Genomic DNA, 26939 nt, shown 5'->3' on the forward strand with positions numbered 1-26939 from the left:
GATAAATTTCCATTGATGAAAAACACTAGAATGTTTCCTTGGTACATAATACCACATACATAATACATAACGAATGTTTTAATTATTCAAAATATTCCCCTCTGTCGATATTTCTTTGTTTTCAAGTACATTTTCAATAAATTGCTGGATTCCAGTTTGAGGGTGGATACTTTTGTCCCCTGTTCTCGCAATCCTTCAGGGAACACACACACGCACGCACGTACACACACACACACTATTCATGGCCAGTAAAAGCAGGGTCTCTTCAAAGCCCTGTGTTTCAGAGGGAGAGTGGGGAGGTCTTCACAGCTCCTTAATCCTTTAGCAGACAGACCAGAGCACAGAGCTATAGAGTACTCTCCCTGCTGCCAAGCTTCTGTGTGTGTCTGTGTGTGTGTCTGTGTGTGTCTGTGCGTGTGTGTGTCTGTGTGTGTGTGTCTGTGCATGTGCGTGTGTGTGTGTGTGTGCATGTTTGTATGTGTGTGCATGAGTATGTGTGTGTGTGTGTGCTCACCATGGAGACAGAAACAGGGAAAGGGAGCGGGCTCAGTGTTCTGTCTTGGCACATGAACAGAATCCCACCCTAAGGTCCTGTCCAGGACCAGGACCCCTCTCTTATTCATTAGGACCAGATCTATCTTATTGATGTTACAAAATGTAAAACATGACACAAACACACAGAGTGTATATTTCAAATAAAAAAACGACGGAGAGTTTCATCAAGCATAACCAGTGACAGACAGACACAGGGAACTGCACTGATGGGAGATTGTAGCATGGTGATGATGATGGTGACCAAACCGCACTGTGCCCCAGCCCCTGGTACTGTTGGAACCCTACAGTCTGGCTGCTCACATATAACAGGCTATTGATGTCAAACTAAGCAGAGTTACGTGTTGTTTAGACCCAGATGTGGAGCTCTGGGAAGTATCAGGGGAAAGACAAACAGGAAGGCAGAACTCCAGCTCATCATAGAATTATTATTATTATCATTATACACATGTAAACATATATGTATTCAAACCCTTCTTCATAGCAAAGTTACAGTCTGTACCTTTAAGTGAACCAGCTCCTTTGTATTACATTTACATTATATTAATTATTCCCCCCCGTGGACACTGGTTTTGGGCTATCAACATTCCAAAAATATTACTCTTTTTTAATTTAAATTTTTTATTGTTTATTTATTGTGCCTAAATGAAGTTTGTCTTGGGCATTCTAATGATGTCACAACTGTGAACAACCTCAGGAATAGCCGTGTAATTCAATTTAGTTCATTAAGTTGAATAGACGCGTAACTATAACAAATAAGAAAGCGTGTTCTTTTTCTTAACATATGTTTACAAGCCAACCCCAAGCACCTCTGTTACATATAACATTTTTACATTTCGAAAACTATTTTTTTGGTCCTCAGGAAAATATCTGAAGGGCAACAGTCATGTGATGTCAGCTGGAGTATCTTAGTAACAGAACAGAACTCCAGTAGTAACCAAACCCTCCACAGTGGTCTAGCCAGGCCAGTCTTGTCTGGTTTTCTCTTTGCACAGAAGAAATACTATTTTTTTTCTCTCTCAATTTCTTCACCCTGTCTCTGATTCCCCCATCTCTCCCACCTCCAAACTCTCCTCTCTCTGGCCCCTTTACTCAGAGGGCCTCTCTCTCTCTCGCTCCCTGTCTCTCTCTCTATCTATATATCTATCTCTATCTCTCTCTCTCCCTTTCTTTTCTCTTCCTCCTTCCATCCAGTTTAACTCCGCTGCCTTCTCTTTTTATTACGCTCCAAAACCCGCCTCTCCCCTCCCCTCTCCCCTCCCCTCATCTCTTCTCTCCCTCCCCCACCTCCTCCAACTCCCCCACCTCCTCCACCTCCTCCACCTCCTCTCCACCCTCTGTTCTCCTTCACCCCGCCTCCTTCACACCTCCTTAACACTTCAGTGCGCACCCCTCTTTTTCTCATCCCTTTTAGCACTCCCTTCACTTCTCTACTGTAGCTTTTCATCTACACGTCCCTCCTTTGCCTATCTATCCACGATCGCCCGTTTGTCTCCACCTCTCCTCTCTCCTCTCATGTCTCATTCCTTCTCTCCTTTCTTCTCTTGTTTCTTCATCCTTTCCTCTTTCATCTCCGCTCTTCTCTTTTTTCCTCCTCTTCCTCCTCTTCCTCTTCCTCTTCCTCCTCTTCCTCCTCTCCTCTTCTCATCTCTCCCCTTTTCGCCTCCTCCTCTCTCCTGGTTGAATATTCTTCTGGAGTTAGCAATGCCGACATGACTTAGAATATAGACATTCCTTTGTCGGTGTCAAAAAGGATTCCTGGCAAATGCGCCGCATGTCCATAGTGTCTTTTTGTATTCATGTATTAATATGATGTGAATTCCAGTTACCAGGGTGACTAGGGTTGCAAGCTGTCTCGTATTAGCCGGGACGTCCCTTATATTGGACCTAATTGATTTGTCCCATGTGTGACCTCCCATGTCCCATTTATGGACTGTTACACTGATCTAACCACTGACTGTTACAACAGCAACAGCAGCAGTGCTGATCACAGCACTTGAGAATGATCCCGACACCTGTCATCATCCAATCACAACCCACCCACGCGCATCAGTATAGGTTAAGTAAATGCGCCAATTTGCCAATAAGCTATCATTATAACAAATGGCATAAAACAATACAAAACCTACACCTGCACAATACCTTGCCACCTTTTGTCCCATATTTTATAGTGACAAAGTTGGCAACCCTAAGCGTGACACAAAAACAGGTAGTAGTAATGGCAACTTTTTACTTGTATATGTCAGAGCCCATACCTCTTTACTTTAACTTTAGTGAAAAAATCGTAGTCAGTACTTAAACCTTTGTAAGTGTGATGGCCCCCCTCCACATTTTCCGCGGCACGCACACACACACACAGAGCCCAGTCATGTGCACCAACGGTGGCCAACAATCCTTTGGCCGAGGGACCAAGGTAAGTCTTTTGAGTTACCACGGCAACCCTGACTACCAACAAAACGCCAGGTGTCTGAGGCAGCAGGGTGGCCCACACCCCCCTACCCCCCCAAACCCTCCCAACCCCTATGTGAAGAGGTTCTCATACACCCTCTTACCCCTCCTTCAAGCCCGTCAGACGGACTGCAGAGCTCTGGGATTAGAGACAGAGGAGCTGCCCCTCACTTTCACACCACTGTGGCTGGTGAAACAAAGCATGACAGAGAGGCGGGGGGGGGGGGGGGGTCCTCTAGATGGCAGAGAGACTGCTGCTGAAACGACTGAAGTGGAACTGACCTGCTGAGCCTCAGGTGTCACCCAGAAACCTCTCAACCTGACCGCAGAGTCAGACTCCACATAGTCTGGGGTGTCTGGGGTGCCGTGTTTGACTCTGTGTGTGAGTCTGTGTGTGACGTGTGTGTGTGTGTGTGAGAGTGGTGCGTCTCCATGGTCCAGGAGGTCTCCCTGTTTCCCAGGTCTCCTCGGCGATCCCTCCGTCCTGGGGCTCTTTTGGCCGGCGTCCACGTGGCTCAAAAGCGCCGCGGCATTCCTGATGTCTGCCGCTAATCTGGGGTGTCAGCTCGCGTTAACGCCCCTCCACCACGTCTGAGGGCGCACGGGGCCATGGAATATTAAACCTCCAGCGGTTGGGAGGGGGGGGGGGGGTGTCAGAGTTGAAGGGCAGCGGGTGGGTGAGGGAGGGGAGAGAGAGCTGAGGGGGAGAGAGTAAGGGAGGGGGAAAGGTGGAGGATGAGAGGGGCGGGGCAGAGGGGGGCGGAGGCAGGGGGAAGGGAGAGAGACGGGGTGGAGGGGCAGAGGGGCGGGGGGGTCAACTGAGGTTGAGCGTGGGCGCAGAGCGGAGGAGGGCGGACTGTAACGGTCTGATCTGGCAGACAGGGGGGCGGGGCCAGCGGGCCAGGAGGGAGCGCGCTTCAAAGGGAAAGCCTCTTCCTTGTCTCGGCTCATTGACAGCCGAGGAGATGACAAGCCTTGTTCGGAGGGTGGGTGGAGAGGGAGCGAAGACAGTGGAGGGGGTCGGCCGCCCAGTCAGACTGGTCAGTCTGGAGAGATGGGGCTGACGAGGATTGTGGGTACAGGAGACAGTTGATGATCCTCCTAAAACTCCCTTGGCATACTCCTCTTACAACTCTCAGTCTCCACCCACATCGACACGTAACCCTTGTAGACACCGTAACACCTACTTTCTAATTACAGCGTTGACCAACCCATTACGAACCAGGGAAGTCTGTTCTCTGATATCTAGCGTCCGAGACTTTTACTAGACAAAGTGTGTAAGCCTATACGTCGGTCCCAGGCCCTAGACTGGCCTCTCAATGGTGTCTTTGTCCCAGCCAGGGCATTGTCACTGACACTGAGGCCTAGGGCTCAGGAAACACCTGGCTTTCAGTGCTACACTGGCTCCTTTCACACAGATAGGAGACAAGCCACCCGCCCAGCACACCAGCTTCCCCAGCCAGGACAGCAGAGAACAAACCTGCAAGGGGAAACATATTAGGAAAGCGGCCATTTTGACCCCTCGGCCATTTCGAGTGTTCGCCTTGGCTGTAGGTACGGTTGCTGAACTTCCAGAAATGGAAGGAATGTTTCTAACAAGCAAGGCTGTAGCACTTTGCTACAGAAGGATGTGCTAGCTTGCTACAGGACGGTGGTATGAGACCAAGCTAGGCTTTACAGTAGGACTGTAGTAAGAGAAGAGAGCTAGCTTTGCTGTAGAACTGTGGTGGAAAAGTGCTAGCTTTGTTGTGCTAGCTTGAACACTAGCTTGACTGTAGGACTGTGAAAGGAGGAGATAGCTAGCTTGGCTGTAGGACAGTGGCATGAGTGCTAGCTAGGCTGTAGCACTGTGTTAGGAGGAGAGTGCTAGCTTGACTATGCTAGCTTGAACGCTAGATTTTCTGCAGGTCTGTGGGGCGAGTGCTGGCTTGGCTGTAGGACTGTGGTATGAGCGCTAGCAGTTTGGCAGCTCCTGGTATAACATATGGTAGGCTACAGGGAATACACCGAGACTTCACACACCGGCTTCTGGGGAGGTGTAAAAGACCCTCTGACAGTCACACTCACACTTTCATATTGGCACTGGTTGATTCACAAGCCAATGCACAAGATCACGTGATGACATCCTGTGTGTGTGAACCCCATAACCCCCCCCCCCCCCCCCCCCCCCCCCCCATCCCATCCCCTCCCTCCCCCTAGCTGGGAAGGGGGAGCAGAAAGACAATTTACAGTGATTTAAGTGGTCTGCTGTAGCCTGGCAACAGGTTCTGTAGAACATTCTAGAACAGCAGAAGAAGGACAGAGTCTGCCATGGGCCAGACTCTGTGGCTACTCTCTGCTTCTCCTTGCTGTTTACAGACCTTATTTAAGGGTTGTCTTGATTAGAAATCAATGTGAGGCGTACTGTAGGAGCCTGCCATCATCCTGTAAGTGCTTTGCGTGTTTTAAAGCTCAAATCTGCTTGGGTTTAAGTTTCACAGCTGTGCTGTCATATATGGTTGTCCTGTACAAATGTTCACATGAGGGATTTTTATATAAAACATTAAATAAACATATCACTGAATGTGGACAGTTTGATGATAACAAGAATTTTCAGCAGGTGCAGTTGGACTTGAACCAGAAGGGTTTAGTGAGAAGAATCAAAGTACCTTAGCCTGTAGCTGCTTGTTTCTTTTCTGTCGCTACGTCTTTACTCTGACATGTTGGTGAGGCGACCGTAGGAAGCTGGATGTGGAGCCAGTGGAGCTGCAAATGGAGGGTGTGTGTGTGTGTGTGTGCCTTGTCTCCCCCCCGGGAGAGAGAGTGTGTGTCTGTGTGTGTGTGTCTGTGTGTGTGTGTGTGTGTGGAGGGGGCCCAGGCACAGCGCGGGGAGGTCAACGAGTGCACACCATTACCCACAATTCCCCTGTGCAGACCGGATTTAAATATGCAGGGCTGTTCCTTTAAGACAGTGAAACAGGAGTGGACTGAATGCACTCGGAGAGACAGAGAGGCAGCCAAGATGGAGAGAGGGATGCAGAGGGAGAGAAGGAGGGAAAGAGACAGAAAGAGGAAGGCAGAGAGAAAGAAAAAGGGAGAGAGAGGGAAACAGGGAGGGCGGCAGAGAGGGGGAGGTAGAGAGAGGAAAAAAGGAAGAGGGAGAGAGACTATAGTGTGTGTGAGTGGGGGGGGGGGGCTTGTTGCTTCCCTGCCCCCCGCTACAAAGCTGTTAAGTTGCCATTATTCATGTCGTAATATTATGGGTGTCGGTTTGCTCACTGCGCTGCTTAGAGAGAAAAGGAGTCTTGTTGCTAGGAGAGAAGAGTTGCAGCCTGCTCTCATTGGCTGCTAGGAAGCTACGAAGGCCCAATGAGAGCCCTCCTCTCGTGACAGTGGAGCAGACTGCACAGGAACCTGATTAATATGTCAGACATGTTTTATGGGTTAACGTGAATCACAGAGTAGATGTATTGAAAGACCATGGTGGGGACTGAGTATGTGGGAGTGTCTGAGTGTAGCTATAAGCGTGTACATGCTTGTACAGTCGATCTTATACAGTATGAAAATATGAGTCAGAAAAGACTCTTCTCGTTCTTACTGGCATAGGTCTGGCCATGTGCTAGCAGGAGTATGAGGATTTAGTTACATACTCTCTCTCTCTCTTTCTCTCTCTGTCTCTCTCTCTCTCTATCTCTCTCTGTCTCTCTCTCTCTATCTCTCTCTCTCACACACACACACACACACACATACTAACTCAAGAATATAGGCCACACACATACACGCACACATTGATACAGACACACAACCATACATACACAAACGTGCAGACATACACACTCAGCCACAGACACTCATAATCACTCACACACACATGCATCTGGTCGACTAAATGGAACCCTCACAGGAGACATGAGCCCAGTCATGAGGATACAGTGAACAAACATACACAGACGTAAAAATTTGAGAATTAGACGGTCATGTGTTTCTGGCTAATTTAGTTCATTTTTTGCCGATTCATTTGTCTAAACTGCAGCGGGCCCAGAGGGAGTAGAGGGAAGAGAAGCTGTACTAGTCAGTCATCTCATTTGGTAGCGTTACAGTTTCTATCAACGCTCTGGGTTCTTCTGGTTTGTCATGGTGCACAGGTTGACCTTGACCAAAGTCGGTCCCAGCAAGTCAGGTGGGTCTGTCCATGCCTGTAATAGCTGCATCAAATTTAGGATTTAATTTGTTTTCCCTACAGCTCAGTTAAGAGACCATACATATATATATAGCTTGATTGCTGAAGAAATACTACAATATCTGTTTTACAAATGTGTGTGTGTCTTTGCAGTCTATGTTCAGCCAAGGTAGGAAAGCCCTTCGAAAAATCTGAAAGCCTCCGACTCCATTCAGTATCTCAGCTTCTCCCTGCAAATTTCACCGGCAATAAAAGATTCGGTAACCGTTAATAGCTAGATTTAGAGCTTTCATTCTTAAGTGGTTGAGCTGTGAAGCTTAAACTGGCTATGAGAAACTACGAAAGAAAGCATTCAATCCATTCTCCCTCTCTTTTGTTCTCTCCTCTGTGTACTTGTGCTTCCGTTCTGTGGCGGGGTGCGTTTGATGTGGCTATGCAGCAGCAGTGGGGGGCAGCCAGGGCAGGTGTTTGGTGGGGATTTGCAGGGCACATACACACCAAATTCACTCACACGCCAAATTCAGACACACACAGACACAGACACTCTCTCACACACACATGCACACATGCACACACACACACCCACACCCTATTCACACTAAATTCACACCATATTCACACATAATGAAAGTGAAATGGCCTCACAGCTGCAGAAAAGACCCAGCTTCTTCTCAGTAAGGTGTAAAGTACTGGACCATAATCACACCGTTCTCCACTCATTCATGTCCTCCTTCACTCTTATGTATATTTTAACCACATTCTTAGATTTTTGAAGGAATTATCTGAACCACTACTTCAACATCAAAGTAATCTACAGTACGCCAGCCAAGGAACAGTTTCCCCAGTGTTTAATCCCACCTCCTTTATGTGATTACTTACAGTCTATTTCTCTACGTTTTTTTGTGTCTTCTATTTTAGTCGCCAACTGATCTCCTCCAACAGGTGCAGTACTTCTCCACCACCTTTCCAGCCCTGTTATCTGCCCCTATCCTGACCTCTAGTGGCAGATGAAGAAATTACAGCCTGGCTTCCCTGAGTTTTCTTTTTTCCAATTCTTACTTTCAAAAATAGGACAAAGGAACAAATAATGTATCTGTCTCCCTGTCTTCCCATCTCCCTGCATCTGTCTGAGCCTGGAGGACTGTAGCGCACCCAATGCTCTCTGACTAATCTCTTCACTCTGTGGTGATGTCTGTCTGCAGCCTCGAGCCTGAAGACTACGCTAATGGATGAGGCCTCAAAATAACCAAAGTGCAACAGAAGGGCGTCAGACACTGTGGGTGAAACAGACAGGCTCTCTCTGTCGTCCTTTTTCTGTCTCGCTTCCCCCCCCTCCCCCCCCTCAAACAAACACACACTTGCACACACACACTACAAACACACACATTCACACACAGCCATTACACACATGCACACACGCAGGTTTGTGTGCCGAGATATTCCAGGTGGAGAATAAAAGCGGGCCTGTTGGCAGGAAACAGGATCTCTGGGATCCATGGCGATGAGTGAAGGGCTCTGAAGGCCTCTCTCTGAGAGCACGACTCCTGAGGTGTTTGATGTAGGGGATTATGGGTAATCTGAGAGGGTTTGTTTGTCAGAGAGATCCTTGCAGTACCACACACACACAGTGTGGTTCACACACAACCTATGAATTCATAGTTTGCATGTATGCCTCACACATTTATTGTACATTTGTGTTTTATCCTCTGAGATTACCCATGGTTGGAATCGACATTATAGAAATTGAGTGCACAGCTGCTGTGGTATGCTCAATATAATACTCTAAGTCACTCGTGGATTGTTTTTTAAAGTCTCACAAAACAAAGATCAGATCCTTTTGTGTCTTTAAGTAAAACGTAATAAAATTACAAAACTTTTATTTGAAACATCTGAGAATTGCATTTAATGTGGGGGGTAGCGCCCCCCAGTGGTCCTGTACTGCCATTTCTGAAACAGTAGAGACAAGCTATAATAGTAAAATGTGGTTAAAGATACACCAGTATTCAAGCTATTGTAAAGCTGTTTCATCATAAAGAGCTTGTCCTGTCACTTGATATGTGTGGTGACGAAGTTTAAAGTGTTTTTTCAAGAGAGATCAAATCATTTTCTTATAAAAGTTATAAAAAAGATCAGGATATCAAACTTTATAATAAATCTATGAAAGAACTTGGTATAAAAAAATCATTGATAACAGTTTGTAGATAATAACAAGTGGTTGACTTGTGTTCATAGAAAAAAAGGTTAAATACTGGAAAAATATGCAGTATTTCAAGGCAACAGAGGAAAAAGTACAAAAAACGTAAACAAAAGTACAATACATACCAAATTAAGAGGCCATATTTTAGTACATCGCATGATATAGAGCTTGATTATGTAATATACATTCATGTTAGTCAGGCATTACATCTGATTACAGATTGGATTCCATCATTCATACTACAATGAATTGCAACCATGTAAACACATTAGCAAACGTTAAAAAATAAACAGTAACTGTTTGGTTACATAATACTTGAACCGGAGCCTCTGTTCTTCACAGTATAAGTATGAGTACAGACCTCCAACACAAGAACATCTGTTCCCACATCCTTAGAGTTTGGAAAGGGTGTTGACACTGAGCGTTCAGGGTTATGGGGCAAGGTTGAAGATGCTGTAAAGCAAATTCCATGATTTGCTTCTCTACATTATATACGTGTGAAATGAGTTCCTGAAAGCATGTTCAAAGCGCGAAAACTTTGTCGCACTGAAATGTGGAGTTAGACCGTTTCAGGTTTTGTATAGGCGTGGCAAAAACCCAACCTATCTTCCTCACCGCGACCTATCTATCAGATCACAGGCGGTTGCATTCTGTTACTCAGCTGGTACAATGCAAAGACAAAGTAATTAACTCATGAAACACTCAGAGACTGCAGGTAGGTCTGTTCTGCAATTGATTTAGCTAGTGTTGCTGTTGTTGCTAAATTCAATAAATTAGAGTAGGCGGAGCTTTCAGTTCCTTCAGGCGACACGCCCCCCAGTCTCAAGCAGAGACTCACAATTTCAAAGTCTAATTTAACATACTTTTTTTTCCATTCAAATTTGGACGGGTAGTTAACAACACATTCTTCTGTGGTGTTATTAACTTAAAACGAATTTTCAATTTCACTTTACAGCATCTTTAAGGTGTTGGGACCTGGGGTGGAGGTTCAAGGTTAGAGGGTTGGGAGTCAGGAGTAGCGTTAAGATGTTTGGACTTGGTGTGTAGGTTTAGGGTTAGGGGTCAGAGGTTAGGGTGTTGGCACTGGTGGTCTGGTGTTATGCAGATTCAAACAGCTGCATTGAAGGTCCCGTGGAATCCGTAAGGAATATTCACAGGTACCGCGGCCCTCCCCAACTCCTCAAAGGTCTTTGCATCCAAAACCAGGAGGAACGTTGCCTTGTCCTGGAGGGACGAGAATAACTTTATTATATTATATTAAACCCTGTCGACACTGGGAATGAGACTGTAACCTGTGTTAATGAGATGATGTTCTGTTCTGAGTTCAGCTGATCTGGATTGTTTACATTCTTCACATTCTGTTATATCACTACCGTACAGTCTGCATTTTCTGACTTGGACAGCTGCTGTTTTTCAGTCAAGCCCAGGCCAGCCCAGGCCAGCCCAGGCCAGCCCAGGCCAGCCCAGGCCAGCCCAGGCCAGCCCAGGCCAGGCCAGCCCAGGCCAGCCCAGGCCAGCCCAGCCCAGCCCAGCCCAGGCCAGCCCAGCCCAGGCCAGCCCAGGCCAGCCCAGTCCAGGCCAGCCCAGGCCAGCCCAGGCCAGGCCAGCCCAGCCCAGGCCAGCCCAGGCCAGCCCAGGCCAGGCCAGCCCAGCCCAGGCCAGCCCAGGCCAGCCCAGCCCAGCCCAGGCCAGCCCAGCCCAGGCCAGCTGGTCTTTACCTCTGAAGGAGTGAGGACCACAGAGAGGATGACACCATCATCCTCATCCACAGCATCAGGGGACGGGACAAACACCGGCTCTGATGGGAAGAAGCCCTTCTGGTACCACACCTGAGGACACACACACACACACACACACACACACACACACACCACACACACACCACACACGCAAAACACACGCAAAACACACGTGCACACACACACACACTGCTGCTGATATCCTACACTGACATGAGGATGTCATTCACTGTAGCCAGTTCACCAAAACACGTGTTGACTATATTTAACACTTCTTAACACCCTCGATGGCTTAATGTGTGTGTGTGTGTGTGTGTGTGTTAGCTGGCCCACCTTCAAGGTCTTGTCCTCCAGGTCCATCTTGAGGAGGGAGTCTCCCACTAGATGTCTGAAGCCACAGCCGTAGAAGAAGCGGTAAGGCCGGGTGTTACACCTGCTGTAGTTGATCTGAGGAAACTCCAGACCGCCGTACTCACACAGGTCGTTGCCATGGAGATCCTCGTGTTGGCAGAAAACCTGATGTGTGTGTGGGGGGGGGGGGAGGGGTGAACAACCGCTTGTTGTAAAAAAAAAAAAAAAACTGCTTTACCACCTTAGCCCTTTAGTGTTCGGATTACAGCGTTTTCTGGATAACTACGATCAACAGTCTGTTCAAGTCTGGAGGACTCTCTGGACAAAACCCTTCTAAATGTAAATCTATATTTACATTTAGTCATTTAGCAGACGCTCTTATCCAGAGCAACTAACAGTAAGTACAGGGACATTCCCCCTGAGGCAAGTAGGGTGAAGTGCCTTGCCCAAGGACAAAACATCATTTTGCATGGCCTGGGATCAAACCGGAAACCTTCTGATTAATAGCCCGATTCCCTAACCGCTCAGCCATCTGACCACCCCTATATGGCTGATCCGTGAAGTTAGGAGATGAATGAATAACTTCTCGTTGTTACCAGTGTTTCATGGGATGTTATAAGTGACCTTTAGCATACGGATCATAGCCTTTTCCAAATAACTCTAAACTAGCAATCTACAGTATGTTAAACTCTAACCAACTGAAGTCAATATGGCTCAGGGCTGTAGACAAACTGAACTTTGTACAACATGCAGCTCCTGTGTTTGAATTGTGAAGAGCTGGGATTGGTTCAGCTCTGGTTTCAAACCCAGTGTGTTCATCATCACAGAAGAGAACAGCATCTCCAACACCTTTTTTTGTTTCTCTTTGTTGTCGTTTTTCTCCTGTTTTGTTCATTTGTTTTCGTCTTTTTTTGTAGAGTGAAAAGGCTTTACAATTTGCCAGAAAAAAGTATATTTAAAATGCTCAAGCGCATGTCAGGGCTACCTTGTCTTTGCTGATTTTCACGGCGGTGGCCAGGCTGGAGGGCCGGGTGTTGAGATTCTCGTCTGACGGCGTGTCAGCGCTCACATTGAGAGGCAAGACGAACCTCCGGGGAAACACCTTGTTCATGTTGTTGTAAACCTGAAGAACACACGGGACATCACCCTCGCCTCAGTCCTCACACTCAGGATTTAAATTGTGTTAAAGCATTCATATTTAGGTATGTGTGTGAGGGATTACATATGTAGGTGTGTGTGTGTGAGGGATTACATATGTAGGTGTGTGTTTGTGTGTTTGTTTGTGTGTGTGTGTTCGGACCTGGTCCAAGGCCTCCCCTGACTGGCGCAGGTTCTGGATCAGGTAGTTGTTGATGGCCTCCCCACTGTCAGAGCTGCACATGTCCAGCACCAAGAAGCCGTCCTCCTCGAAGGCGTTGATCTGGTGGAAGGTGGACAGGGGCTTGGTGTGGTACTTCACTGAGTTCACCTGGGGGGAGATGGGGAAGATGTGGGAGATGTGGGAGATGTGGGAGAAGACAGGTGTGTGTGTGTGTGTGGGGGGGGGGGTAAACAAGGCAGGTGTTAGGAGGGCTGTCGGTGCGGATCTGTGGGCATCTGTGACGTCTTGTGACAGGTGTCATGGGGTCATGTGACAGGTGTCATGGGGTCTCTTGTCAGTCTTCCTTTACTTAATTAAGCAATTAAGTAAATTCAATGGTGTGGGTGGGCGGTGTTTACACTGAGGAGTGAGCTGAACCAAATCAACTCGGCTACATGCATGCCTACATGCCTGTTAAAAGGGTCTACACAAACAACATTAGACCTTATTCATTAGCTCACTACCAGGCTGGTGGACGTCTCACCTTGCCCGTGTGCTTGTCCACCAGGTGGAAGACGGTCTCCTGCTCGGGGTCCCAGTAGATGCCCTCGCTCAGAGCCTTGCCCCTCAGCTTGCAGGTGACGATCTTCAGCAGGTCCATCTTGATGGGCTGCTCGATGAACACCACGTGGTTCTGGGACATGGCTGAGGGAGGAGAGAGATTCAGTCACGCATGGGTACGCACCCCGGGGCTGCCCTGCTGGGGGCGGGGACAGTGTGGGACATTTACATTGTATTCATTTAGCCATATACCCATCTTACAAACTACACCAGAAAATCAAGGATCAGAAATGTGTAGTTGAACAGCATTTAGCTGGTCAGAGTCCAGGACTGGTCTGTAACGACAGTGAGATGGCTGGCTTACCGAAGCTGTGATAGTAGGAAGGATGGGATTTGTTTGCTGGGACTATGGAGCACAACACTTTCGCCCCATGGAGGGTGTCCTGGGCGTCGTTCTTGGCCGGCGGGACGGAGATGATGTTGTACAGGGCGCCTGGAAACACATAAACACCTGTCAAACGCGGCCCGCACTGTGTCTACCATGTTTACGTCCTACTTTACATCCTCCACAGACAACCACGGCGTATTTGTACATTTCCATGGCGATTTAAGTTCCGTGTTTGTGTTTCTCTCGAGGAGCGTGCGTATGCTTTTTTTTCCCCCGGGGGTCGTCGTGGCAACAGCGCGAGAGCTCCGGCCAGATTGTGAGGTCACCAAAGAACCCCCTCTAAGCGGCCAAGTCTCGACTCTGACTCCAGCGAGACAGCGATGTGCAACGACAGGGCGTCTCCGGTTTTAACTGAGCCATAATAACTCTCTGGAGGATCGGTCTGACCTTTGGCTCCATAGGAGTTCCCCATGTTGTACACGGTGCCGTCGGGGTCATAATGGGGGTGGGCCGTAGCCCCGTTCACTGCTATGAACTTGCTCCAGTCCACCTGGAGAGAATGGGAAGACGTTACTACACAGCTATGACATGTTCCCATGTAGCGACATAGTTCTAACATGTTACCACATAGCAATAAATTGCATTTCAAATCATATTAGTAATATTTGTGTCTACCTTTTCCACGGACTCTAAACTGTCAGGGTCCACTCTGTGCATGAAGTTGGTCTCGGTGCTGACATAGTAGTCTCCCTTGTACTTGACAAAGCTCACGCTCGCATTATCCGTAGGCTCTACACAAGACAAGTTAACATTTAACATCAAAGTTAACTTTTCAATTTTACAAGTGTGTGTAATTCATTTGTGGTACACTTTGTACAAACTTCTTTTTTTACTTTCTGCTTGCACACATGGTGGAAATTCAAGTCTGCTGTAGCAACTCCCTGATTCGTCCCATGTGAACACACAAGCACATTACACAACCCTGGAGCAGGGCCATCCCCTCCACCCTCCTGTCTCTGGAGCGCGGCCATCCCCTCCACCCTCCTGTCTCTGGAGCGCGGCCATCCCCTCCACCCTCCTGTCTCTGGAGCGGGGCCATCCCCTCCACCCTCCTGTCTCTGGAGCGAGGCCATCCCCTCCACCCTCCTGTCTCTGGAGCGGGGCCATCCCCTCCACCCTCCTGTCTCTGGAGCAGGGCCATCCCCTCCACCCTCCTGTCTCTGGAGCGAGGCCATCCCCTCCACCCTCCTGTCTCTGGAGCGAGGCCATCCCCTCCACCCTCCTGTCTCTGGAGCGAGGCCATCCCCTCCACCCTCCTGTCTCTGACGCTCCTCATCCTACGTTACTGAGCTCAGTTTATGGATGTTTGAAATATGAATTCCCCTGACACATTCCTTGGCCTCTTCCCTTTTTCTTCGTTTCCACTTGAATGTAAGAGCTGAAACCACGGAAACGAGAGTGGTTCCTCATTTGAAAAAATTTATTTTCTATTTCTTTCACTGATGTGCTGACAAAAAGTTTTTCCACTTTTGAAAATAATCGCATTTTGAAATTTGCACTGGTAAATAGTTTTTTTAACACTTAAACTTAATAGCTAAACTGATGCTAACCTCATAACATCTGAGAGAACAGATATTCCTCTGTTTCTGCTCAGTATATAGGTCATACTATTACTATTGTAGCTCCATTACAAATGGATTATGTGCTGTATTAGTACATGGATATATTTATCTATTTTATCTATTTGCGACTTCAATTTGTTCTATTTCCTCTCCACATGGGATGTTATGAAATGTGGTAAATACCACCGTAGCACTAGTGTAAGACTGCATGTACAGTACAGACACATCCACCTTATCCATATGCACAATGTGGGACTTTGTGCTTCTAAGTTAAGAAAGGCAAAAAAACATCAAAGAGGAGAAACAAGGATTTAAAAGCTGGCCTTATACATGAGTCCCCTCACATCATCTACTCAACCCTACCCAACACTCCCCCCTACTCCCCCCTGCGCTCTCCCTACCCAACACTCCCCCCTCTACTCCCCCCTGCCCTCTCCCTACCCAACACTCCCCCCTCTACTCCCCCCTGCCCTCTCCCTACCCAACACTCCCCCCTCTACTCCCCCCTGCCCTCTCCCTACCCAACACTCCCCCCTCTACTCCCCCCTGCCCTCTCCCTACCCAACACTCCCCCCTCTACTCCCCCCTGCCCTCTACCTACCCAACATTCCCCCCTCTACTCCCCCCTGCCCTCTCCCTAGCCAACACTCCCCCCTCTACTCCCCCCTGCCCTCTACCTACCCAACACTCCCCCCTCTACTCCCTCCTGCCCTCTACCTACCCAACACTCACCCCTACTCAACCCTGCCCTCACCCACATAGTAACTCACGGATCATTTCGAAGCGAGAGAGGAAACGTTGAAAGAAGTTTTTGCAAGGGTCCGGCAAGGCCAGGGTTCCGAACTCGGACACGACAATGCGATCCTTCTCACTGTTCTTCTTATAGACGTCACTCTGCAGGAAACGGCTTTTGTAGGTCACCTGACCGTCCTGGATCTTAAACTGGTGCAACATAGCCATCCCATCAAACCAGTGGTTGAAGCTGTGGAAGGCAAACCATAACAGGGATATCAACACTGAATATCTAACACCTTTTCCCTGTTTTTCCAAATTTCACTTTGCTCTCAAAGGTATCATTTTGTGTCATTTAACGTTTCTTTTTTTTTCAATGGTTGATATTTATTTTGAAAAGACTCCCTTTCTCACTTTGACAACACATTTATTGTTTTTTTGTTGTTGTTTTTTTTAATAGTATTTTTTACCAAAATGGGCATAAAAGAAGAGTCGACTCACTTTTGGTTTCCGAACTCAAACTTCCCAGGTCCGTTTCTGAGCAGGCTGCCGGAGATCCAGGAGGGGATGTTGCCCCGCACCTCCGTAGCTATGGGCTCGAGCGTCTCCTCCACGGAGCGGACTAGGGGGGCGATGGACTCCAGCCCCCTCAGCTCCGGACAGGCTGGCTCCTCATGCTTGGCACCACCGGAGGGCTCGGTGTCTTCAGTAGGACGCGACGTGCGATAGACATTTACGTTACGGTGTATTCACTTACAACACGCTTTTGTCCAAAGCAACATTGTAGGTAACAGACCAACTGTATTGTAGCACAACAGACAACCGTTTGCAGGTTGCATCAACTACCATTTAACAACAACTGCTATATAGGTTACACTTCATTACGGTTTAATGGTGCAAGTTATTTCACCAAACTTTCACCAAACTTCTACTATCACGGGATACTGCTGTTAACCCTCGGTACAGCACAGGGTTAATCTACGTACGCGGTGTTTACAAGGCGTTACCTCAAGGGATCGGTTTACTATCCTAAAAGCCATCGGCTCGATCAATGCAATTGCGGTGACAGCTACGTTTCCAAGTATATATTTTTCTGAAATGTGAATCCTAAATAAGCCTTAATCGCCTAGTCTATTTCAAAAGTTAATCTTCTGACATGGTCAATGTTACAGTATGCTACGTCAAGAAACGAAGATATTAAAACGAATATTTTCTGACAGTGAATGTTGGTGTAGCCTACGCAGACGCGTGTTATTATTGTTGATATGTGTAGGCTATATAATAGTCATAGTATCAACGCTTAGTGCGGGACTTTCTATGTTGCATTTGCAACGCATGTTTTTTTGTTCCATATTGCATACATTAGGCTACATAGGCTTAACGTGTTTTAGCTACAGCAGATTGAGATAAGGAGATGATCATAACAATAGTATAAGTAGTTGTACAAAACCTATGAAAAAAATAAACTACGTACCTGAAATTTCATCTTTCACAGGTGACATGACTGACCAAAGATTTCTACAGGCTAGAAGATAGAGGAAGTTGCCGTCTCACACTGGTGGGATGTTTATATAGTCTATACTGCTCGTTACGTCATGAACTTGAAACCCGATACAGATTGAACAGCACATTTTCAAGTAACCTACAGAATTATACTACTAGTAGTCTACACATTTAAAATCCTTTGTGGTCATTTTAACCCAACACATCTTACAAAACATATCTACTGTAGGCTACATAATTATTTACAGTAACGAACAAATATTATTTTTTTAACTAGGGTGTGTTAGGCTTAAGATGGCTTGCTGTAGGCTACTATCCTATTTTAAATGTTTAAATGTATTTTACATGTTATAGTCTACTTACAGCATAATTGTAACAGTCATAGTCATATGGTACAATAATAGTTTGTCATTTACGCTATGCATATTTTTGTTTTCCCACAAAGCTATCAATTTTCACTGGTGTCCAGATTCACAGAGCTTTAACAAACAAAATGAACAATCCAATCCAAGTTATTAAAGCCATGCAATTACTACATTTTTATTTGACATTGAGGCAACAGTAAAGTGATTCAGATCTGATTCATGCATGGCCTGTATTTGGTTTTAGAAATTCCTTCATTCATCTTTTATTATTTACATAAATAATTATCATTCAGAAGCAGCATGATCAGAGGCCAAAGTTATTTTTGTTCACAGGTTGACAGCAATCAGTGTCACTACAAACTCAACAAAGGAAATGCTTGATAATCTCCACTTCTTTACCTTAACTACAGGCCTATACAGGAAACTAATCTACAATATGTGCACTTCCCCCGCTTTTTGACAGATGCAAGCGTGTCTCGACAAGAACAAAATTGATTATTATATCTAGATTATTTCAAAAATTGATTATTCTATATCTTTTATGTACACAGATGCTCAAAGCTTTGTTATTGGCACATACTGTGCATTATTTGAGGGCAATTTTGAAACAAAACATACAGACATTGCAAACAATATTACCCCTCCCCCCCTTCCCTTGAGTCTGAACACAGGTCCAGGTATATTGGTCCAGGCAGTGAATAATGTTATTTCCTCTGTCAGTCATGCCTACAGACCCCAGAGCAGGGCCACTGCTCTGCAGAGGCCCACATCGTTGTAGTTGAAGTAGCACAGACCAGCGAAGGTCACCATGGAAGTGACAAACAGAACGCTTTTGGCCAGCTTGATCTTCAGGTCACCGTGGACATAGTCTGTTACTACCTGGCCGACCCCCCTGTGAACCACCAGGATGGAAACATGAGGTCATTTTTACTCCACAGCTTTTCACTGATCAGAAGCTTTTAGACTTTTGGACACACAGTCCATAAGTACAACATAACATCTTTAGACCATTTATTCATTTAGCAGACATATTTATCCTTAGCAAAATACAAATAGTGTAGGCCTATTTATTAAGAATATCAGATCATCAAGGCCCAGACATGCATTTCTGAGAATTTCATTGGTTGGTGGAAAGTCAAGTGGTTAGTTCAGTGGTTAACCCAAAGCATATAGGTGATGATTATAGTCATTAGCAAGTATGGGACACATTCAGACAGGTTTATAGCATATCCTCTTCTTTAACCCGTTGTAAGCTATGTTCTCCTCCTATGGAAACCAAGATAGATGCTGACCTACCAGTGACCATGGAGAGTAAGTGCTGTTGCAACGGAGAAGTCCAACACTGCGCCCGGGTACAGGTAAGCTGCGGGGGCCATTCCCAGTAACACGACGCTGACTACTCTTTCACTCGTCCAGTGCGTGGATGCAGCCTTGGAGACCAAAGCAGCTGCTAAGTGTTATAAATACAAGAACGAGTTTAGTGCTGGTCTTTTTCTGGCATTCCCATAGGCCTATACGCAAGCACACAATATGTTTTAATCCAAAACAAACAGGCGCACTATTTACCTGAGTGGGTTGTGACGGAACGTCTCACTGTCGCGAGTCTGTGCGGTTCTTCATCCCATCTCTTTCTGCTCGCCACCACCAGTCCTCGAGACAAGAGGGAGTTCAGACACAGAGCTGAGGAGGAAAATAAACAATATGCTTAGAAACAATGACTTCAGACACTCAAAACAAACAACAAACAAAAAGGGATGAGTGGCAAAATTGTATTTCTACAGTAGCTGTCCCATTTGACACTTCGTTCACGACACAAATGTATTGGGCTATTGTGGGAAATGATCTGTTTGCTAAACACATAAATGATGCTCAATTTTAAACTTACGTTTAACGCCTCTAATACACAGGCTGGTCTTCCTAACTGCGCAAGCCATGATGGTACTACTTTGGCAAGGTCATGAGCACGGATAGGTTGGTTGCGCAACTGAGATGCTCCCGTTATTCAAGAATTCAACAAGCCGCCTTCCGTCCTGCTTTCTTCTTCTTCCTTTCCGATTCATGTGCCGGACGCTACAACGATGTTTTGCTGCCCTCTTCAGGTGGGACGGGCAAGGCTCCGGTCCGTCGCGAATGTATAGGCCTACATAATAACATGGTCCTGCTCCTGCAGGTGCACTTATTGCGCTTGCAGGACGCGAAGCGCCCACAAGCTTTCTACACCTTCGCCAAACCTTCATTGCTAAGCTTTGGAGTGTGTCTGCCAATCTAGCTTGGGTATATCTATAGGCCTATATATAAACACACATAGGCCTGGCCTACATCCAATGATCATTTTGTTCAACTCCCAAATGGGACAGTTACAGACCATGTGTGGGTCACCGGTAAACTAGCCTACCCTACATTATGCCAAGATTTAGCCAAATCTCCTTAATTGTAGAGCGTGTTGACCTATTAATTCATTTATCTTAGAAGCAATTAGGCCTACCACAAGTCATGTACTAAGGCAGCGTGTGAAATGTTATTTTCTATGCATGTTGATTAGCCCATATAGGGTAATGCGACTTTAAAAACGTAACCACAAATGAAAGTTAAGTCCCATCGTGAGAATCAAAAGTGAAAGTAAAACATAGCATATCCTGCCCCTCAACAGGTGAGTGTTGTTATAAAAACCACATATAATGCTAAACTTTCTATATAAAGGGAGTGTCAGGAGTGTTAAGCTTTATCAAGGCAATATTGATCACTTTTGTTTACTATGTTGCCCACAGAAATATCGTCTTGGTGTAAGTTTGTCGAGATGGAAATCAATTTCTCCGGTTGGGAAGCGGTGGAAGAGAAGAGGGGACTGCGTACTGCTCAGGAGCCCACATCAGGGCGCGTGTACACCATGTTTCACGGTACATATCTGAAATATGCTGAGGATATAATCGACAACGGTTTTCAACGGTCCCGAGATGGACTGTTGGGAGCGGGTGTCTACGTGAGTCGCAACATCGATAAGGCAAAGTGCTACCCGCAACTCAGTGACAGAAAAGATGCCGTGGTGTTCAAATTAAGTGTGAGGGTGGGCAAAGTAAAGAAAATTGACTGCGATAACCATCCACTCCAGAAAACATGGCATGTGGAGTATGATTGTGCCTGGGTGCCTCCCAATAGTGGAATCACTTCCATCAAGTCAGGACGTGAAGAAGACTGTGTGTGGGATCCGGCCAGGATTGAAGTTGTGGATATTGCTTGCTGCATTGATGATGAGACCCGCCACAAGCTGCGGCGTCAGATTAAAACGAAGAGAAGGGCAGAGGAAGGGTCAGGATGTATTTGTCGTCAGGCGTCTTCCACCGGACCTCACCCTCTCCAAAACTGCTGGAAATGCAATAAGCAAATTTGCCCCTTTCAGAAAAAGCACAGGTGTCCTAATTTGCGTTAGAACACTATTTTATAGCATATAAAATATTTCACAATTTTACTTTTCAAATATTAATTAAACATTGTAAGCAAATCATTTAGAGAATAGTTAATAAATCTGCCCCAAAAAGGCACTCTACCCCTATTTTGACTCCTGTGTATGTCAGTGCCCAAATAAGGGGCAACATCTCACAGGAACCATTCCACATAAGACAAATATGTCTTAAATCTCAAGACACAAGTCTTGCAATTTTCAGTCTTGGTCACTGGTAGCTGAGATGTTACTATACAATGTGGATAGTAAATACAGACCGGTCCTTAAGTCTGACCACTGCACTGTTACTGTTAACTAGAACTCTGCACTTCTGATCCTTCATCTTCTACTGTATTCTCTATATACATGACTTGTACTTACTTTGTATGAAAGCGTATGCTAAATAAATATGTAATTTAAGTATTAAGAGTAAATATAGTGTGTACAAACCTCTCAGTAGATCAGGCCAGAGATGAGCAGCTGGGAATGGAGCCCAGATGTTCCCAGGAGAGCAAAGTCCACGAGGAGGTCGTGACTGTTCATTAATGAGACTCAGCCAGCTGGAGAGGCAGCTGTTCCCTACTCACAGCCCGAGGGAAAACCTTCAGCTCAACGAACTGAGAGAACTACATACATGCAGTCAGTCCTGAAGCCAATCTGTGTCTCAGCGGTGTTCGCTGATGAGAGAGCACATCATAATCTGAATCCTACAGAGCAGAATAGGAATGAATTATACTGAGTTGAGTATAGCTTCCTAATACTCTTTACTCGTAGGCCTCATCATTCTTGCAACTGGAAAATGTTCTCGACACAGCATTCTAGTAGCAAGGGGTCTGTCGTCTTCCAGACGTCAGAGACCAGCACTGAAGATGTGTTGGTGGTATAGTACATACAAGCTTCTTCTCAGTTTAGTAGACTAGATCTCACACCTCAGCTCCTGTCTACCATCAATACAAAACACTAGAGATGAGTGATGTGTTTTTTATTTTTTTAGGCCTTTATATTCCTCACGGAACATAAGCCATTGATGAATTGTTTCCACCCTCGTCTGTCTTGAGCCATCCTCTCCAGCTGTTTCCACATCAGCCCCTTCTTTTAAAATTCCTGCTCTGTGCTCCTTCTCCAGGTGTTTTTGGGTCGTCCTCTACCCCGTTTGCCTTGTGGGGGGCAGTGATGGTTTAGGGACAGTTTAACATTCATGTAAGAGGTAAAGGCATACACACACCTGGTAAAACTGTTCTATTGATGCAGACTGATAAGAGCTGTGAGAAATGAAGAGACACGTTTCATTATCAAAAACAGGAACCTTTAAAAAATACAAAAAACAGAACACCCCCAAAATGATTAAAATAAAGTTATATTATTTACAGACTCAAACATGTCAAAAAAACAACAACTAAACAACAGGCCTAACATTCATAAGCCACATATTGTGCAAAAGAGGAAATCTATTTTAAAAGTCAAAATACACATAAAATTGTGGTACAAAAACATCTATCGGTCCTGAAGGCCCAGTACAAACAACCAGGGGCTTGATATCCTTCACAGTGGGAGGCTACCTGTATCACCATCGGGGACTCTAACATGAGGTGACAGAGAGCATTGTTCCCCTGTGACAGCTGGGCTCATGCTTGGGAGTGTCTGGGTCCCAGGCTCAACAGAGGTGAGGAGAGGCCTCATGTCTCTTCTAGTGTCTCTGAGGTTGGTAGAGCTCATGGTGTTAGTGTCCTGTGTCCAGGTCCCTCATGTAGTCCTGGAGAGCCTGCAGTCTGGCATCAATCTCAGTGAGATCGGTCCCTGCATCCAAGGAGCTCTCTGGAGAGGAGAGAACAGCAGACTTTCATACCAGGGTTCAGGTACAAACATGCAGGATAAACGTTAAGCGATCGGCAGGAACATACATAGCTCGGCATCTACTCTTTGGTTGACAGCTGCTTTCATTTGGGGATCGATTGTTTACCTTTCTCGGGTCGCATCCTGTAAGTGGGAGTGCTGCATAGTGGCTTCCTGTTCCCAAGTCTTCCTCTGGGCTAAAGAGATACACAACAGTCACTCAACGTTGCTATGGAGATGGCTAGAATCGACGGCGAGCTAAGGGTAGAAGCCGATGTCACCTTTAAATCCTCACTTACCATTGTAGGGCCATTATACGTCTGCTTCCTCCCTCTGTAAACACACAAAACACAATTCATGACTCGCAAACCAAGACCCGTATGTCACGTGGCCGTGAGCAGGAGACGTGTTAGTCTACCTGGAGGTGAGAGGCTGGGCCAACTCATCCATGTCTGCTAAGGAGTTCTCAGAAGACTGTCTGCTCCTCCTGCTCTCCACAGACACGCTCCTCCCTCTTCCCGTGCTGCCCGTCCGGACCTGCTGATAGGCCTCTCTGGAGCGGGAGCGCCCTCTCTCTAGGACAACCGGAGATGCCAGCATGTCCCTCCGGACCTTCCTCTGGCTGGGGGAGACACGAGAGAGGAACACAACCCAGCCGGGATGAAGGACAGGGGGCGGGGTGGAGACAAAGGAACAGACGGCAAGAGGAGGAGAGGAACAAACCTTTTGAGCTCTGCTTCTCTCTGTCTGCGCTGTCTGTCCTGGATGTAGGCGGTGGGGTCGAAACGCGGTGCCGGCAATCCTAAATATGAACAAGTTGTACAAGTCTAAGTCTTATAACAGACGACTTTACACTTGTTTGTTGTTAAAACAGTGAATTTCCAATATGAATCTGAATGACGGTGGGGTGAGAGAGAGAGTACCTGTGGGAGACGGTGATGGTCTGCGGATGTGGGCGAGAGGCCCCGAGGAGTCCGCCCTCCGCCCCCGGTCCTCCGACCTCCGACCCCTGTCCTCTATCCGCTCCCTCGACCCCGAACGAGCCCTGACCACCACGCGGCCCACGCTCCGCTCGCGGGAAAGCGAACGTCGGATGTCCCCGTCCCCGCGGGAGCTACTGCGCCCCGAGAGGGTCGGAGTCAACCTGCTGAAGACACGCGCAGGACGCACATCAGACAGAGGGGCGGGGGGGCGGCCGGGAGGAAGTGTTTGTGAGTGAATGACTGAAAGAGAGAGAGAAAAGGGAAAGATATACATGCTTAGATTGTCTAACCCTCTCCGTAGCAAGGCCAGCTCGTTTGTCAAACTCTTCACACGGATCCGGAGAGAGCGTTCCGATGCCCTCAGCTCCTCCAACTACGAGAAACAACAACCACATTTTAGAATCAGACCTAAAAATGTTTTCATGAACCAGAACCATTTAAATCTACGTATTTCATAATCAAAACAAATACTTTACTGTAACAGATACCTTTAACGTTAATTCTTGTAAATAACATGCCACATTAGAAAGGTACGTCCAGATTTATTCATTAATTGAATTTTTTACAAGCAATGTTACAGACAACTTCATATATGCTCCCAAAAGATCATACCGTTATATTTTTATATATATTTAAATGGAACACGACCAACCTGCTCCACCAGAAAGCGCTGCTCCTGGCCTCGTTTACTTGCCGAGCGTTGGGTCTTGGCCCTCTCCCTGACCAGCTGCTCCTCCAGGCCCCTCACCACGTCCCGGAGCCCACGGGCCCCTCCGCCAGGGGTGGCAGCCGCCCCAACCACCCGCAGCCTCTCCAGGGCCACGGCAAGGGCCTCCTTCTCCTCTTTCACCAGACCCAGTCTGAAAACCACAAAGCCTAATAAGACACCTGATCCTGAGGCTGTGTAAGGCTTAGAATATAACAGTATTCCAGATGGATGTACAGGGGGGGGGAGGCACTCACTCTGCCCGTAGACGACAAATCTCTGTTTCCGCTGGTTTGTGACCTCCGTGATTGGTGAGTGCGTTGAGCTCAGCCCTCAAGACGCGGATCTCCTTCTGCAGGGCTGCAGGGTCAGGCTTGCCCTGGTAGGGCAGGGGGAGCGGGTAGTGGATCCTGCAGTGACATGGTAACATCAAGCAGTCATTTATCACACATTAGTCATGGAAGTCAACAACCGGATGGTGTAAGTAATGAGCAGTTCTAAACAAGGTATGTCTGCGAATACGTCTGGAAGACACACCTGTCAAACTCCACTGTGTAAATGAGGATGAGGTATCTTTTAGCACTCAGGGCAGGAGACTGTTGCTGGCCACGGGGACGACCTACGACTCCAGCCTTCCTGTTGCGCAGGAGCTCCAGGTCAGCGTAGGTCAAAAGGTCAAGGGTCACCGACTCGCTGGTCTGAAGGACCATGCAGCTGTTACTCACACTCATAACTACTCTTACGTGTGTATAGATTCTAGAATCTATATTGCAGGTCAGACTTACCTTTCTGACTGCAGACTCCAACATGCTGCAAAAGATGGGAAACTGCTTGAAGTTGCCAGTTTTGCGAGTCAGGTCCTCGATATCTGGGAAAAAAGATGCCAGTCACCCTGGTGGTCTGTACGTTATGAAACACATTGATGTTATGGATGCTCACTTACATGCAGGGTCAAATTCTCCTCTCCATTGATCAGCTGTCATTGGGTCCGAAATTTCGACAACCAGTATCCTCTCCTCGAGCTCTATCTTGACGGAAAACTCCACTCCTCGGAAAACAATATCTTCCAACACCGTAGAGCCCACCTCCATAGTTCTCAAATCGTTTGCACGTTGGCAACCTCACTGCAAATCACATTAGCGTAGTTAACCTTACCGGTGGTGTTGCACTAATGATCACGGCAATGATCTTGGAGGTGAAGCCGTTAACTACAACCTAGATGCAAATGTAACACACCTCTGTACAAAATGGGCTAACGCCATTGCATGTCTGCAAGTTAGATAAGGTTCGCTACTTCTGGTCCATCAATTTGCATACTATCTGACGGATTAAAAGGACTCAAGATTGCCACCGCAGGCTAGCTAGAGTCTAACGTTACGCAGCACAGCTGGTGCATAGCTACCTAGCTAGCTGGCTAACAAAATAGCTAGAGCTATCTTTAACTAGCTAAAATTGTACAAATTGCTGGACGATGAGTTGCTGGCTCCTGATGATTGTCGACTAGACCTGTAAACTACATTGTCTTTGCTATCAGTCTCATCTTCTGTTTTAATCCTCATTGCCAGTCTAGCATCTATAAATGTGTACAGTCAGTCTTCCTAGACTCGAGACATCACAGCCACAAAGCCAAAGTCAGAAGGCTAACTTGCTAAGCTCGTCCTAGCTAGCAAGTTACAGCATACCCGTCCTATTGATTTCCTCGAAAAACGATCCACAGTACACTCCAACGGTATATCGTATCGATTATATCATTGGATAACAGATTACTCCTTGCTGGCTAACTAAGTTGTTAGCATGCTTTTTGATCAACTGAAAGACACTGCCTAGCTACTGTAAGACCTACCTGACAGTTTGTAAGCCGCCGCCACTGGTTCAATCACCGGGAATGTTAAACTACCGCCCCCGTAGTAGAGCTATTGGTCGAAAAATATATTAAGACATCTAATTGTGTACTGCTACCGTCACTCACAACCTGATAAAGTTTCAGGACAAAAGCTACAAGGGATTCTGCGGGACATCATCAATGCCTGGCTGAAGCCCTAGTTTAAATCACTTCAGGTG

The 26939-nt window shown here is 46.7% G+C and overlaps 4 protein-coding genes across 7 annotated transcripts; 1 reads left to right on the forward strand and 3 right to left on the reverse strand.

The window, feature by feature from the left end:
• Window positions 1–10224: 10224 nt before the first annotated feature.
• LOC136963026 (carotenoid-cleaving dioxygenase, mitochondrial-like) lies at window positions 10225–17562 on the reverse strand. The gene is made up of 12 exons (XM_067256999.1): window positions 17524–17562; window positions 16551–16752; window positions 16088–16299; window positions 14371–14486; window positions 14143–14245; window positions 13672–13800; window positions 13291–13451; window positions 12747–12914; window positions 12432–12569; window positions 11429–11611; window positions 11075–11185; window positions 10225–10580 (listed from the first exon to the last, which is right to left on the reverse strand). The coding sequence occupies exons 1-12, from the start codon at window positions 17549–17551 to the stop codon at window positions 10464–10466; spliced, it is 1668 nt and encodes a 555-aa protein (XP_067113100.1). The 5' UTR covers window positions 17552–17562; the 3' UTR covers window positions 10225–10463.
• A 511-nt stretch (window positions 17563–18073) lies between these two features.
• Window positions 18074–19959, reverse strand: LOC136963376 (succinate dehydrogenase [ubiquinone] cytochrome b small subunit A, mitochondrial-like). 2 transcript variants are annotated; one of them, XM_067257486.1, is made up of 4 exons: window positions 19803–19959; window positions 19484–19597; window positions 19214–19367; window positions 18074–18809 (listed from the first exon to the last, which is right to left on the reverse strand). In XM_067257486.1, exons 1-4 carry the CDS (start codon window positions 19849–19851, stop codon window positions 18644–18646), a joined length of 483 nt encoding a protein of 160 aa, XP_067113587.1. In that variant the 5' UTR covers window positions 19852–19959; the 3' UTR covers window positions 18074–18643. The 2 variants fall into 2 exon arrangements, with proteins under 2 accessions (XP_067113587.1, XP_067113588.1); XM_067257487.1 differs by having other exon boundaries at window positions 19214–19364; window positions 19803–19933.
• Window positions 19960–20265: 306 nt separating this feature from the next.
• On the forward strand, window positions 20266–21721 carry LOC136963585 (uncharacterized). Its single transcript, XM_067257737.1, has 3 exons — window positions 20266–20287; window positions 20532–20567; window positions 20686–21721. The coding sequence occupies exons 1-3, from the start codon at window positions 20266–20268 to the stop codon at window positions 21342–21344; spliced, it is 717 nt and encodes a 238-aa protein (XP_067113838.1). The 3' UTR covers window positions 21345–21721.
• A 919-nt stretch (window positions 21722–22640) lies between these two features.
• LOC136963190 (centrosomal protein CCDC61-like) lies at window positions 22641–26695 on the reverse strand. Of its 3 annotated transcripts, none has more exons than XM_067257235.1 (12): window positions 25822–26695; window positions 25664–25746; window positions 25416–25576; window positions 25136–25288; window positions 24825–25032; window positions 24463–24545; window positions 24113–24333; window positions 23913–23991; window positions 23608–23811; window positions 23489–23522; window positions 23317–23386; window positions 22641–23171 (listed from the first exon to the last, which is right to left on the reverse strand). In XM_067257235.1, the coding sequence occupies exons 1-12, from the start codon at window positions 25967–25969 to the stop codon at window positions 23077–23079; spliced, it is 1539 nt and encodes a 512-aa protein (XP_067113336.1). In that variant the 5' UTR covers window positions 25970–26695; the 3' UTR covers window positions 22641–23076. The 3 variants fall into 3 exon arrangements, with proteins under 3 accessions (XP_067113336.1, XP_067113334.1, XP_067113335.1); XM_067257233.1 differs by having other exon boundaries at window positions 24113–24336; window positions 24445–24545; XM_067257234.1 differs by having other exon boundaries at window positions 24113–24336; window positions 25822–26694.
• Between the last annotated feature and the right edge of the window lie 244 nt (window positions 26696–26939).

Source organism: Osmerus mordax, chromosome 19 (genome assembly GCF_038355195.1).
Source record: "Osmerus mordax isolate fOsmMor3 chromosome 19, fOsmMor3.pri, whole genome shotgun sequence".
In the NCBI taxonomy this organism is placed as follows: domain Eukaryota; kingdom Metazoa; phylum Chordata; class Actinopteri; order Osmeriformes; family Osmeridae; genus Osmerus; species Osmerus mordax.

Bases quoted from the DNA above. Each gene is read 5' to 3' on its own strand.
- LOC136963026 (XM_067256999.1), bottom strand. From the start codon at position 17,551: ATGTCACCTGTGAAAGATGAAATTTCAG. The intron at 14,246-14,370 runs GTAGACACAAAT...CATTCTCTCCAG, and splicing joins GTTTAGAGTCCGTGGAAAAG to GTGGACTGGAGCAAGTTCAT. The intron at 13,801-14,142 runs GTCAGACCGATC...ATGTGTTTCCAG, and splicing joins GAACTCCTATGGAGCCAAAG to GCGCCCTGTACAACATCATC.
- LOC136963190 (XM_067257233.1), bottom strand. From the start codon at position 25,969: ATGGAGGTGGGCTCTACGGTGTTGGAAGATATTGTTTTCCGAGGAGTG. The intron at 24,546-24,824 runs GTTGGTCGTGTT...TGTTTCTCGTAG, and splicing joins AGCGCTTTCTGGTGGAGCAG to TTGGAGGAGCTGAGGGCATC. The intron at 23,387-23,488 runs GTAAGTGAGGAT...GTATCTCTTTAG, and splicing joins CGTATAATGGCCCTACAATG to CCCAGAGGAAGACTTGGGAA.
- LOC136963585 (XM_067257737.1), top strand. From the start codon at position 20,266: ATGGGACAGTTACAGACCATGT. The intron at 20,288-20,531 runs GTGGGTCACCGG...GAGAATCAAAAG, and splicing joins GGGACAGTTACAGACCATGT to TGAAAGTAAAACATAGCATA. The intron at 20,568-20,685 runs GTGAGTGTTGTT...TGTTGCCCACAG, and splicing joins CATATCCTGCCCCTCAACAG to AAATATCGTCTTGGTGTAAG.
- LOC136963376 (XM_067257486.1), bottom strand. From the start codon at position 19,851: ATGGCTTGCGCAGTTAGGAAGACCAGCCTGTGTATTAGAGGCGTTAAA. The intron at 19,598-19,802 runs GTAAGTTTAAAA...TTTCCTCCTCAG, and splicing joins GTGTATTAGAGGCGTTAAAC to CTCTGTGTCTGAACTCCCTC. The intron at 19,368-19,483 runs GTAAATAGTGCG...TATAACACTTAG, and splicing joins TTCCGTCACAACCCACTCAG to CAGCTGCTTTGGTCTCCAAG.